The sequence below is a fragment of the Phasianus colchicus genome, chromosome 3 (assembly GCF_987193195.1).
Source record: "Phasianus colchicus chromosome 3, bPhaCol1.hap1.1, whole genome shotgun sequence".
In the NCBI taxonomy this organism is placed as follows: Eukaryota; Metazoa; Chordata; class Aves; order Galliformes; family Phasianidae; genus Phasianus; species Phasianus colchicus.
Window position 1 is genome coordinate 27,520,625 of NC_143438.1, and position 12,589 is coordinate 27,533,213.

At 37.3% G+C, this 12,589-nt stretch overlaps 1 protein-coding gene across 1 annotated transcript in view; it reads right to left on the bottom strand.

Moving 5' to 3' along the window:
* The window catches only part of DDC (dopa decarboxylase), a 49,233-nt gene extending 42,064 nt beyond the window's left edge, over positions 1–7,169 (bottom strand). The window contains exons 1-3 of the mRNA XM_031589167.2: positions 6,956–7,169; positions 1,316–1,429; positions 552–671 (exon numbers count right to left, since the gene is read on the bottom strand). Of these exons, the coding sequence (XP_031445027.1) occupies positions 552–671; positions 1,316–1,429; positions 6,956–7,156 (435 nt within the window). The 5' untranslated portion in view covers positions 7,157–7,169. The remainder of the gene's footprint in view (positions 1–551; positions 672–1,315; positions 1,430–6,955) is intronic.
* Positions 7,170–12,589: the final 5,420 nt, after the last annotated feature.

The following is a 12,589-nucleotide window of genomic DNA, read 5'->3' on the forward strand; positions in this document are numbered from 1 at the left end:
AGATTAACAGAGTTTCTACTTCACTGAGTTACTTCTACTTTAAGTAGTTTCTCTGCTATATTCTTATCCATTGTTTGATCTCTGACAAAAATGAAAAAAAAAGGAAGGCTGTTTTGGAAACTGAAACAAATACTCAAAGATGTCTAAAGTGAACTTCACATAAGCTTTTGTAAACCCTTTTGCTTTATTTATAATCCTCACATATATTTCTACTTAGGAAGATTTTTTATTGTCATTTTCAGGCATTAAACATTACTGCACATTGTTGATAGCTTTCTTAAATTGTTGATAACAATTTTTCATTTCGAGTATTCAAGTATTTCAGAGCTTTTTTTGTTGTTTGTTTGTTTCCATTACTGCCATGAATGTTCCTACCCACCCATGGACATTCTCCCTGTGCATCAGTCTTTCTGAAAACCTAAAAAAAAAATCCCACCCAAGTGACAACAGAAATACTCTTTATTAATATTTTGGTATGGTGGTTTTTATAAAATCATAAAGATCAGAAATTCATCTTTTTTTTTTTTTTTCACTTGTATCCCTTCTCTTACCTGAATGACTCCTCCACCTTGTCCATCCTTTCCAGCTAAAAACTCTTCAGGCAAGTTAATCATCTTCCCTAGCCAATCCAGCATGACAGTTTCCAGCTCTGTGCAAGCTGGACTTGCAGCCTGCAATGAAAAAAAGAACAGAGAGAATAACCTCACTAGGGTATGAAGAGAAACAAAAGCCTTGCCGTGGTGGATCATTTTCCCGCTATCTTTGGAATACAGAGGAAGAGACTCACTTTCTTTACTAGCTAAATTAGGGACCTAGCAACCAGTTCATGAATGGTGTGCCTAATTATTTAAAAATGTCAAATTGGACTTCATATAGAAGAACTGTGACTGTCAAATGTCAAAGCTAGGACTTGTATCTTCAGAACTCTTCTTTTCTTCCACATCCAATACCAGCCTTTTCTGAGAAGAGCCCATCTGGCATGAACTTTTTTTTTTAAAAAAAACATAATTTTCCACAATACAAGAAATAACATAACCAGAGAGTAAGCAACGGTCATACTATGCAGTGAGTAACCAGTCAGCTTGCACTATTACTATTAATTGTAAATGGTGGTAATTTTTCTAGGACAGAACTTCCATGAGGAAATAGTGCTCTGTGAAAGCACTTAATAAGTCAAGGAAATGTAGTTATAAAAAATAGTCCTGTGACTTCATTGCTATTAATAATTTCACTGAAGACTGTCATTGAAACACTTAAAATCTTGGCAAGGGGAAGTGTCGTTATCTCATAGCTATATATACCCCAATAAACTTACCCAAGAGAAGCCCACACATCCTATTCCACCACATAACATGTCTGCAAGAAGAGCTGGGAAGGAACTGGCTGAAGGGAAGTAGGCAAAAAAGTACGGACTGTGCCAGTGAGTCACCTGTAGTAAGAGAAAAACAGTCATTTATAACCAATGCAGGAAGCAGAAACAAGTGGTGACAAAATCAGAAGAGGACTGGAGGTAAGGACTAGTCAACAGTTCTTCATTACACGGCTATAACATAGGATCCAATTTTTTAGAGAACCTTAGCTTGTTTTTCTCTTTAAAAAAATAAAAATAAAAATCTCCTTTTTACTCAAAATAGAAAGAAAATGTTAGCTGAATTTAGTTCTTGCCCCTACCTCTTGACAGTCCCATAATCAGAGCTCTATTTTTGTCAGCCTAGAAGAGAAGTGTTTGCGCAGTGGCAGCATGAGTTTCTGTGCAGGGTATTGTTCTTGATCCTCTGTTTTCAGGGACTCCTCCAGAGTTCTCTATTTAATCTGTCATGGAATTAACTTAGCAAATGTGTCTTTAATTGCACAAACCTCTCTCGTCCATGCCTCTATTTGCTCAAATTCATGCACCAAATCTGACCAAATAGCCCCTCCCCCAAAATGAAAGAATCCATTCCAGTACCCAGTGCTTTCTCCAGAAAATTACACTATCATCTTCCAGTAACAGATTATGATGTATATACAATTTTAATTTGTGCTTATTAATAAGAACACAATAACTGCACAAAACTATTATTGACTATTTTGCAGCAGCCATATTTAGAACTATCTTTTGCAGTACCTAAGCAATTTTAAAGACTATAAGACACTCAATAGGGCTCCACAACTCCAATCTAATAAAATTTGAAAACACGAAATGGACTGCCACACTGTAATGCTCAGTGGAAGTAATAAGGTACGAAATGCTTATCTCATTCAAGATAAAAGGTAAATTTAAGAAAAAAATGCTTTTAGATAATTAGGTGAAGTATAAGCAAAAATTCAACAGAACACTTACAAGAGCTTTCCCTCAGCTAGGAATCCAGAGGCTGCTGAGTTACTGAAGCAAGCCTTGTCTTAAACTGTTAGGTTTTTTGTTTGTTTTGTTATTTAATATTGGAGTTCCTCTGTTATAAGTGAAGAATAGCAAGAACATACATTATCTCTTGCCTGAACTCAGTGTCTTTCTTACTGATTTGTTCTGCATGCATTCCCACTATTCCACAAGCTGCAAACATCCTTTTTTTTTTTTCCTTGCCTAACCTTCTTTATGCCAACAAGCAGCTCTTCCTTGGGAACACACCCCTTGTTAAGGGAAACTGTCTTAGATGTATATAATGAATCAGATGTCACTTTCTATGCTGCAGTATACCATATACACCTTTCAGATGCCCCTGCCTTTTCACATGAAACCATCTCATTACATTTTCTATTGCCTAAAAGAGCCATGCATATGGTATGCTCAAAATTTTACTCTTACGGGTCACTAAGTCCAAACCTGCCCAAATCACAAATTCAAAAGCAAGCTACAGTATATGTTTTTGTCCGTCTCTGCTCTATACAGTAGGGATATTTCTTTGCTGTAATGAAGATTTAGAGCACTTGTGGTAGACATTTTCTTTTAGAAATCAGAAAAAAAAATGGGTTGGGACATGGTTATTAACAGCAAAACACAAAACAGATTGAAATTACCCAATAAAGAGCAGTCCCTGATAGGACCCGCATGCACAGAGTTTCAATGACGTTCATAATGAACCACGTTCATAATGAACCAGGGCTGCTACTGTTCATCTACCCAGCTATAATCCTTTGTGATCTGCAAGACTTTTGACATTCATCTAGGGTTAATTAGGTTAAACTGCCTACTTGCTGGGAGCCATTCATTTGATGAAGCACAGCAGATACAATTTGCACCACTTTCACAAAGTGAAAAAGCCAAAAGCCCCAGGGCAAGTGCAGCTGTGACTCTTCCTCTCTGCCTCCCTTTCATGTGAATCAGCTCTAAAATTCATCTCTTTTGCCAACAGACACACTTAGTCAAATATTGCAAAGGCCGTGACACCACTGATGCTTGTTTATTTAGCCCTCTACTGATAAACTGTGATACACAAGTGTCTTGGGTTCAATAATTATCATACTAGTGTTTCTCAGAGACATTTTTTTTTCCCTCAGATCTCATCTAAGGATGTCTTTTTTTTTCCCCCGTGGCTTACTTAGTCTGAACAAGAGTCTTCCTTCACCACACAGTAGCAATAGGTGCTTCAGCTGAAAGTTCGTAGATTAAGGAATCCAGTTTTTCAGCAAATTATTGTCTTGGCACAATGTGCACTAACAGATAAACTTGAGTGTTTTTAGCTCCAAAAAAAGAGGACAAATATTTCCAAAGAACAAAGCAAGTCTGATATTTTTGTACCCAGATTCCTTCCACCTTGGCTTCCTGCTGTAGAAATCAAAGTCTAGCTGTCCCCTCAGTTCCTGGGTTAATAATATTAGGAACTTAGCACTATTTTGTTTATTATCATTTAGTGAACTGCTCTACACCCAATATCACAAAAAGTCTTCATAATGAGTTTTTCCACTCAAGAATGCTTGTTCTCCTATTGGAGAAAGGCAGCAATGGATACTGTATTATTGCTTTACACAACTGATTGATCCTTTGTGTTCTGGAGGCATGCCATACCCACACGTGCTCTGCAGTGTGGCTGAGGATTGGGGAAAAAAAACAAATAAACAAAGAACAGTAAACTTGGCCATGTCTTCAAAGGGAAGGGAAGGGAAGAACCAGTATTCAGTAAGTAACAGGCCTCACCTCAACCCCACAGAAGATGATGGAACCCTTGACGCTATTTCCAAATATATTAATGGCAAGACTGAACAAGGTGAATGAGACTAAGCAGCAAAGATTTATGAAGGGAAAGCTATGTCTAAGCAGCCTGACAGCCTTCTACACATTGTCTGGCTTGGCAGACAAAAAGAGACCAGAAGATACCATTATCTTGAATTTAGCAAGACTTTTGATAGTGTCTCCTGCAACATCCTCACTGATGAACTATGTCCTAGAGAAGTTAACAATGAAGTAGACTGAAAAGTGGCTAAACTGCCAGCAACATCAAGCCCAGCAGGAGACTAGTCATGACTAGTATACTCAAAACAATGTCTAGTACTCTTCAGTATCTCCACTAATTCCTGGATGACAGGACAGAGTGCTCCCTCAGAAGGTTTGCAGATGATACGAATTTCTTCTAGTTCTCCGCACCGTTAGGTCACCTTAAAATTCAGCAGGTCTTCAACAGGTTGGAGAGATGAGCCAAGAGGAATCCCATGAAATTCAGAGATACATGCTAAAACCTGTAGTTGGGTAGGAACTCCACCCTGAACTACTATAGGCCAGGGGTCAACTATCTGGAACGCAACTGCAGAACTGGATTTAGGGGTAATGGGAAAAATACATTGGAACATGGCTTATTAATGAGCCCTTCTGGCAAAGAAAAGGCTAACAGCATCCTGGCTACATCAGGAAAACTGTTACCAGCAGGTCAAGAGAGACGATCCTTTCCCTTTACTCAGTGCTGGTGAGGCCACATCAGCAGTCTGTATCCAACTCTGGACTTCTTCAAAACAAGAAATACGTGGACATTCTGAAGTGAGTCCAATGAAGGGCCATTAAGTCAATTAGTGGATTAGAGTATCACTCATATGTATAAAAAGAAGCTGAGAAGCTAAGATTGTTCAGCATGTAAAAGCTCAGGCGAGGGATCTTGTGAAAGTGTACAAATGCCTCATTGAAGCACATGAAGATGTAGCCATATTCTTTTCAGAGGTATCCAGTTTCAAGACAAGATGTCAACAAATTGAAACAAAGGAAATTCCACCTAAATATAAGAATTTCTTTTACTGCAAGGATGATCAAACTTTGGAACAGGAAAGAGAGATAGCAAAGACATAATCCTTGGAGATGTTCAACACTCAATTTGCCACAATCCAGTCTGACTGACTCTGCTTTTGGCATGGAGGTGGACTATGTGATCTTCAGAGATGCTATCCATCCTAAGCTATCCTGTGACACAGTCCTCAGGAGATTTCAGTACTTAATTTAAACAACACAGGCACAGTCAGAGTTACCATTAGAACTAGGATTTATGTACTCATGCTCATTGCGTCACAAACACTAACATTTCATACCAGATAAAAGTTTTGAATTAAACATTTTTTTGTTCAAAATGCAACTTTCACTAAGTCAATAGTTATTTGCTATTTATTTGCAAACCAAGTTAGGGAACATGACAAAATGAAATAATTGGAATTCAATGTCTCATGTTCTAGTCTCAAATGATTCATCTCTTATTTTTTTAATTTGTTATTATTTCACTGAGCATTCTGAAGTATTCTGATTAGCAAAGTGTTGTCTGTTCTACTTCAAGAAAAAAAAAGAATGGTTAACATTTTCCTCCAGTGAAAAAGAAAAGGCTAGATGTATTTTCATATTTAACATTTTTATTATCATCAGATAGTATGAACATTTGGTTTAAACTGCCTTTAAAATGAACTGCAGTGTATTATTATACACTTCATATTTAAACAACAATACTATAAGCAATAATCAAAGTATTTGCATGCATTGGTCATAACTCCCTTATTGAATTTACACTAATTTAATTATGTTGGATTTAAGACCTTATCCACAGATCCTTGTGAAGAGTGGAGCAATTTCCATTAAATTCAGTGGAGTTTTAGTCAGCAAAAGGACAGCAGGGTTGGCACCGAGGGAAACGATAAGAAAATGCATCAAATATTTACACTGGTCAATGAAAAGGAATTGATATTAAAGTACACTGACGCAAAACATCTACAGAGCAGTGATTCCGTGTTTAGTCACATAATAATCGTATCACCTATCTAAAAATACTATTGCAGGGATCCAAAAGATACTTTTTAATTAACATCTATTAATCATCCAGTCCTTTTTAAGCTGTTTCAAGTCATTAGACGACATATATTTAAAATAAGAAAGTATAGCATGACTGGAGAAAAAAGAAAGATTCAGAGCTGAACAAATGCCAGATGCTTCGATTTACATTGTCTGTTCAACACTAATCTATCCAAAGACTAATATTTAGGCAGTGACCATCTGCCTTAAAATGTACTAGAAGAAGTCAGCATTTAGGAGAATATGTCAACATGACAAGTATTGAAGAGAATCCTTTCTAGTCAGATCTGTAATAAAAAGAAATCTCAAAGGAGAACTTCAATATTTAAAGATCAGTTTGAAGGAACATTTTATGTACAGTAGACTAATAAAAATTCCATTTTAGAAAATATTCACTGTGCTGTGCAAGCAGCAAATGTAGTACATAAAATGGAATGGTAGGAAGCTCTGCCTTAACCCATTCAAGATAGAAAAGGGGATTATCTCCGAAAGCAAGCCCTACATGAAGCAAAATAATCATTTTATTATTTCTAGAAAGAGCAGAAAGTGTTGGATCATGTTTAACTACAGATATATAGCAGATTCCTCCCTTTTAAAATTTAAGCAACATGGGTACTTCTGTTTGTAAAGTTTATCTGCACAACTTTCATCCACACTTTTCTTTTTGCTTCTGAATTCCCAGATGCAGCATTGAATATTACACTACAAATCTGTTTTCCTTACCCCTGGCATAATGATCTTCTCAATGTCCTTAAAGACATCCTCAAAGCTCTCAGGATCCTGTGGTGCACAGTCTGGAATGAGAGTCCTCAGATATCCTGGTTCCACATCTGGGAAGACCTGTCTTTTTTCTATTTTCTCCAGGTAATCTGCAACGTAGTCCACCATCTCCTTTCCTCTCTTGCGGAACTCTGCAGCATCCATGGGTATCAGTTTAGGACTTAGCAGGAAAAAACAAACAAACAAACCTAAAAAGAAAAAAAAAGAGTCCCATTTGAAAAAAATATATATATCACTGGTTTCAGACTGTGATGCTGTGCTTCCCCGCACACTTCTTTCAACTTCCTGCTTTGGCCTGACCCTACTCTCCTGCATGGCAGGCTACATGACAGGATCTCCCTTCCGCTGGGACCACTCTGGAGGTTACACTTGCTGCAGAGATCCCCCACACTCTGATGAGAAAATGTCTTGTTGACACAGATCCTCACTATGTAATTAATAGTTTAGTTCAAGCTTCACTGGCTTTACTATTTATTTGATTGTGCACATATAATCCCTTAGATGTAAACTGCTCACCAAGTCTGAGAATAAGAGTGGATTCTGGCACACTTGGGCTCATTAACTTCATGGGTCAAGGAGTTCAGAAAGCAAGGGTGTCCACTCTGAACCTTATGACTCAATAAGAGGGTCTCTTGTGTGTGCTTAACCTTAACCTATACACAGTAAATAATTAAGCATATCAAGCTACCTCAAATCTTGGTAAGTTGCTATTAAATCACTAGGTTATATTTAAAATATATCAGAAAATGTATTCCTGCTTCTCTCTTACTAGTGAAATATATAGTGTAGCTGTTTCTGTCCACAATACAGACCTCTTATTCAGGTGATTTATAAGATCACTCTCACAGTCCTTTGGAAAAAACAAGACTATATGTTCTTTTATTTCTGCATATTATGTCAGTATCCATACAGCACTGCATTCTGCTCCACTCCAGTTTTGCTGGACACTGCATGGGAGTAAACAAGGGTGCTAAAGCTTTGACATCTACATTATGAACTACATTAGATTAACACAGGCAGAGGCACACTGATGAAGATTCAGAAATCACAGATGTAACCCCTGCTGCAGCTGGTCAACACAAGAATGTGGCACTGCTCACATTGTAATCAGCTTTCTCTTGCCTTTTAAGTAAGAGGCCTAAGGAAATAGCATGCAACACGTCTCTATTATAATCCATAACACCAACCTATAGTAATCACAGTTATATTGGCTGCCCTGTCATTTTATCTACTTCTTGCCTCCTGTCTTGCTTCAACATTCAGCAGCCTTACTGTAAATACACACACGTGCTTAAAATAAAACCTTATTTCTTACTGAGGTTTCAGTACAAATTCACTTAGAGTTATCTGTGTTGCATTTTGCAGGATGCAAAGAAGCTCTGTCTGGGGCAATCCCTGTTTCCAAGACATCAGGAAACATATGCTCTGAGCCAGGAAGAAACTGGGTGAGCACACCCAAGGTGCTGTATAGCTGAGATGACTAGGCTGGAGCTGTGCAGACAAGCTTGTATTGCTAGGGTGCCTGCTCCTGCCATTCCAGCCCACCCAGCTTTTGTGCTTTATATGGGTGTACATTTTGGGAGCTCAGTGAATACAACACTGACTAAAAAGCTCCTAAGCATCTTTATGAACTCACATGGAGTGAGTAATGTCGTTCTTCGGGATCCAGAAAGAAAACTGGCAAGAGAAACAAGGATACTCACTGCTGCTATAAATAATTACTATGCTTAGTTCACATACCTTCAAGAACTTCACTCTGTTAGGAAATAATTACATTAAGCAAAATGCAAATATTATGTAATTAAGAGGCAATTTCTTAGGTATTGGTTATTTCTACCAAGGACTTATAACTGAGGGCATCATTTTGAGGAGAGAGGCCCTTCAGGGCTTTACTACATTTGAATTAGCACTGTCCCATCACAAAAGAAAGACATCATTGATGAACACAGTCCTCTAAACATCTCTGCTGCTACAAGTAGAGGAACTGCTGTGAAGCAGCTGCTACTCCGATTTAGGAAAAAAGGGTCACCAACTACTTAGGAAAGTGGGGATCTGCATCGCAGATACAGGAATAGCTCTTTTCAATGCTGTTTTATCAGCATTACATTATTCTCTTTAACCATCATGTAAGTGTCCAGTGAATTCTCAGTGCAATGTCAGAGTGGATAAAAGCATGACTATCCTTTCTTTAGCTCTCTAGCTTTACCTGATATTACTCAAAGATAGACCATTTAAGACAGAACAGTCTGTGCATCACTTTGTCTTTTCCCAAAATACAAGTCAAATGGCATAAATTAAATAGCATCATGTGTAAGCTCAGAACAGCTCACAAACAGATAAAAATAAATGTAATTTAACACATTATTACACTATGGACACTACATTATACAGTTTGTGACTGTTTTTCTACCACCCAGATTTTTTTCTTAATCCGAGATCTTTCTATTATAAGTACTATTTGCATCATCTTATACCTATGTAGTTCACTGATATAATTTATTGCCACTTTTTATTAATAGCAGATTGGACAAAGCTCTTTCTGGATATCAGCTTAAGCAAATAAAGCTTGGATCTGAACATCACGTACATATTTTGTGTCTTGGGCCTATCACCACTGGAATGAAATTTCTCAGTTGTTTGCACCAAATACAAGCTTTAGATAATCACTGAGCTTTTATTTGTTCTTTGCTAACTATGGTTCTTCCTGAGAATGGAAGGTCCAGGAGCTTATCCTAACATTGTTGTGGCTGCACTGCTTCTCTTATAAACACACTGTTACAACAGCATTCTCAAACTTCCGAAAAAGAATTAAATTACAAGGGAAACTCCCTGTTTTGCATGGGATAAGTAATTGACCTCAGAAGATTAGGCACACACACACAAAAAAAAGGGAAAATGAAGCATCCATCCCAAATCAGCCATGAGTTAATTGCAGCGCTATAAGTTGATATATACTTGTACATACGAGTACCTAGTTAACTTCTCATCAACTTTCAATTCAGATCAATCCATTGAAATACATCAATCTGTTTGAACTTTAAGCAAAGTATTAACTCTTCTTCCCCCAATACTGAGACATTAAAAGTGAACGTCTACTACACTTATCTATCCTTGCTATTTTTTTTTCCCCCCTCCCTAAAAGACCTGGTCTGAAGATTCCTTACCCACTGCAACACATCTGTTATCTATCTCACATGATAGGGGAACTGTGAATGCACAGTACTTGAAGGAACACAGAGGTAATCTAAAATTTTCCTTTTCACTCCCTATTTTACATCTTACTTCTATGACAAGACCACTTACACTCTCATCCCTATTTTTATTCTCCTCAAATAGATCTCGTTCTATCTGCCTAATAGCACTACTTGTTGCAGAGGCCACATCCAGTAGACTAAATATCTGGCAACTGTAATGCTGACTGGTTAGCTCTATAAAGACAGAAATTACTTCACCTCTCTACTAGTGTGGAACATTTCTTTCTTCTGCCTCTCACATGCACATGCAACGCATATAATGCAACAATACAATGCCCAGAGAACCTCCCTGTGTGCAGGATGTTTTAGAAATAAAGAATATGATCATCTAAGAAGCAAAATACTTCAGACAACTCAGCCCTTAGGGTATGAACCATTTGAGAACACCCATGTTTTCCAATGGGCTGAGCGTTAAGATCTATGCATATTTGGAAAGATTTATATAAATTGAAGGGACTTCAACTGCAAAATAATGCAGGCTGAGTTTCCAAAATGAAACAGAAGCTTCACAGAAACTGAATCTCTTTCTGAAGTGTTTAATAGGGTCTATTTTTCCCAAGGGCATGTAGACCAATAAAAGCTCCATCCATCCTACACCTCCCATGATTAATTTCAGCACATTCAACATTGCCCAGATCAACTTCAAGTGAGGTGAGCACAGCTCTCCAGGAGGCACCTAGCCTAACCATCAACCCTTACTAGTTTGGAAGGGCACTGTGTTCAAATTCATTAAAAGCCTTGTTCTGGCTGATAAAATACAATTTTATCAAACATATATTATGTCTGAGTACTTTTCTAATCAGCAAGAGTCCACGGATGTTGTCACCACTGTACCTCTTTGGATCAAGTCCTACTCCACTGCAGAAGATAGACTGAGTTTTCCTATTACTTCAGAATCAAGAACAACCACATTAACTTAAATTATACAAATTTATCTTTATTTTTTTTTTTTATGTTAAGCCCTTTGTTCTTTAGTTTTGCTGGGATATGTCACAGGACAAGTATATACTACATGATCTTAAGTTGGCATAACCTTTGCTGCTTTGTTTAAACTATTCCTACCTTGGTACTCTGAAATTAGACATGGTAATATTTTATGTCACTGAAGTTACCACAAACAGGTTTTCATCTTCAAATATATTCAATATGATGTTCATTCACAAAATGTTTTCTACTTTATCTGAAACTGAACCATACAAATGAACACTATACACACAAGAGCACTACATACACTTGTAGATACAATATTACATAATTATTTTGATTGTTAATGATTTCTGTTAACAAAGCACTATTTGTAATTTCAGAATTTGTTTTTGTATTAACTAAACGTAAATGATCTCTAAGTACTCCTAAGAAATTATTAAATGGGAGAGAAATGGAAGAAAAGAAATGGGAGGAAAAAAAGAAAAGAAAAATAAAGGGGGGGAGGGAGGAAAGGAAGGAAAAAGAAAAGGAAAAAAGTAAACACAGGTGGATTTACATCCTATGTAACGTTATGGACACCTGTTCTCCAGTTGATCAAAGCAAATAAAAAAACCTAGCACCAATGAAATGTTTTAGCAGCTCCTAATCTTAAATAGAGAAAGGAGGAATGCACAGACACCAACAGCGCCTTAAACCAATTAGCTGCATTAGCTCAAAAAAGTAATAACTATGTATCTTTCCAATAAAAGAGACATGCCCTTTCCATTCTGACAACTGTTTGTTGCAGAATGCAGTGTAACTGAAAGGCTTGGGATGCTACACTGACTCTGCTGAAGCCTTGAGGACTTTGTGCTGTTGAACCCAACAAGTGGAAAGTTTTTCTGGCTCTTGCTTTTGTTAAGCTAAATTTCTACTGGTAGTAAGAGTATTGCTTGAATAAGGACTTCAGGATGATTTTTTAACTCAGAGTAGAAGGGAACTGAGTATGCTTCATAGGCCAACCTTTGCATAAGGCCAGAGTTAGGTATATATGCTACAGGCCCTACATTCACTTAGTAATTTCATTTCCCAATCAGAAGTTGCTGTTTTTACTCAGCACTCTCACTGGCTGAGTCTGCCACTTGTTAGTTTTCCCTTTTGAGTTTTTATTGCTGGGAAGGATTACTTCTGAGGAAAACCTCAGCCTAATAAATCATGTGTTGGATGTATCTTGAACATGTTACTATGCAAACTATTTAACAGAGAATTTCTCATGGTCTGCATGGTTATTTAGAACTGGTGCACTCAGAAAAATAAGCTATAAACTTTTGGTTGTACAGGATTCTGCATAAATATACACAAAATTTTGTAGATGACATAAAGCATATAAGAACACATAAATAAAGAGGTGCACACT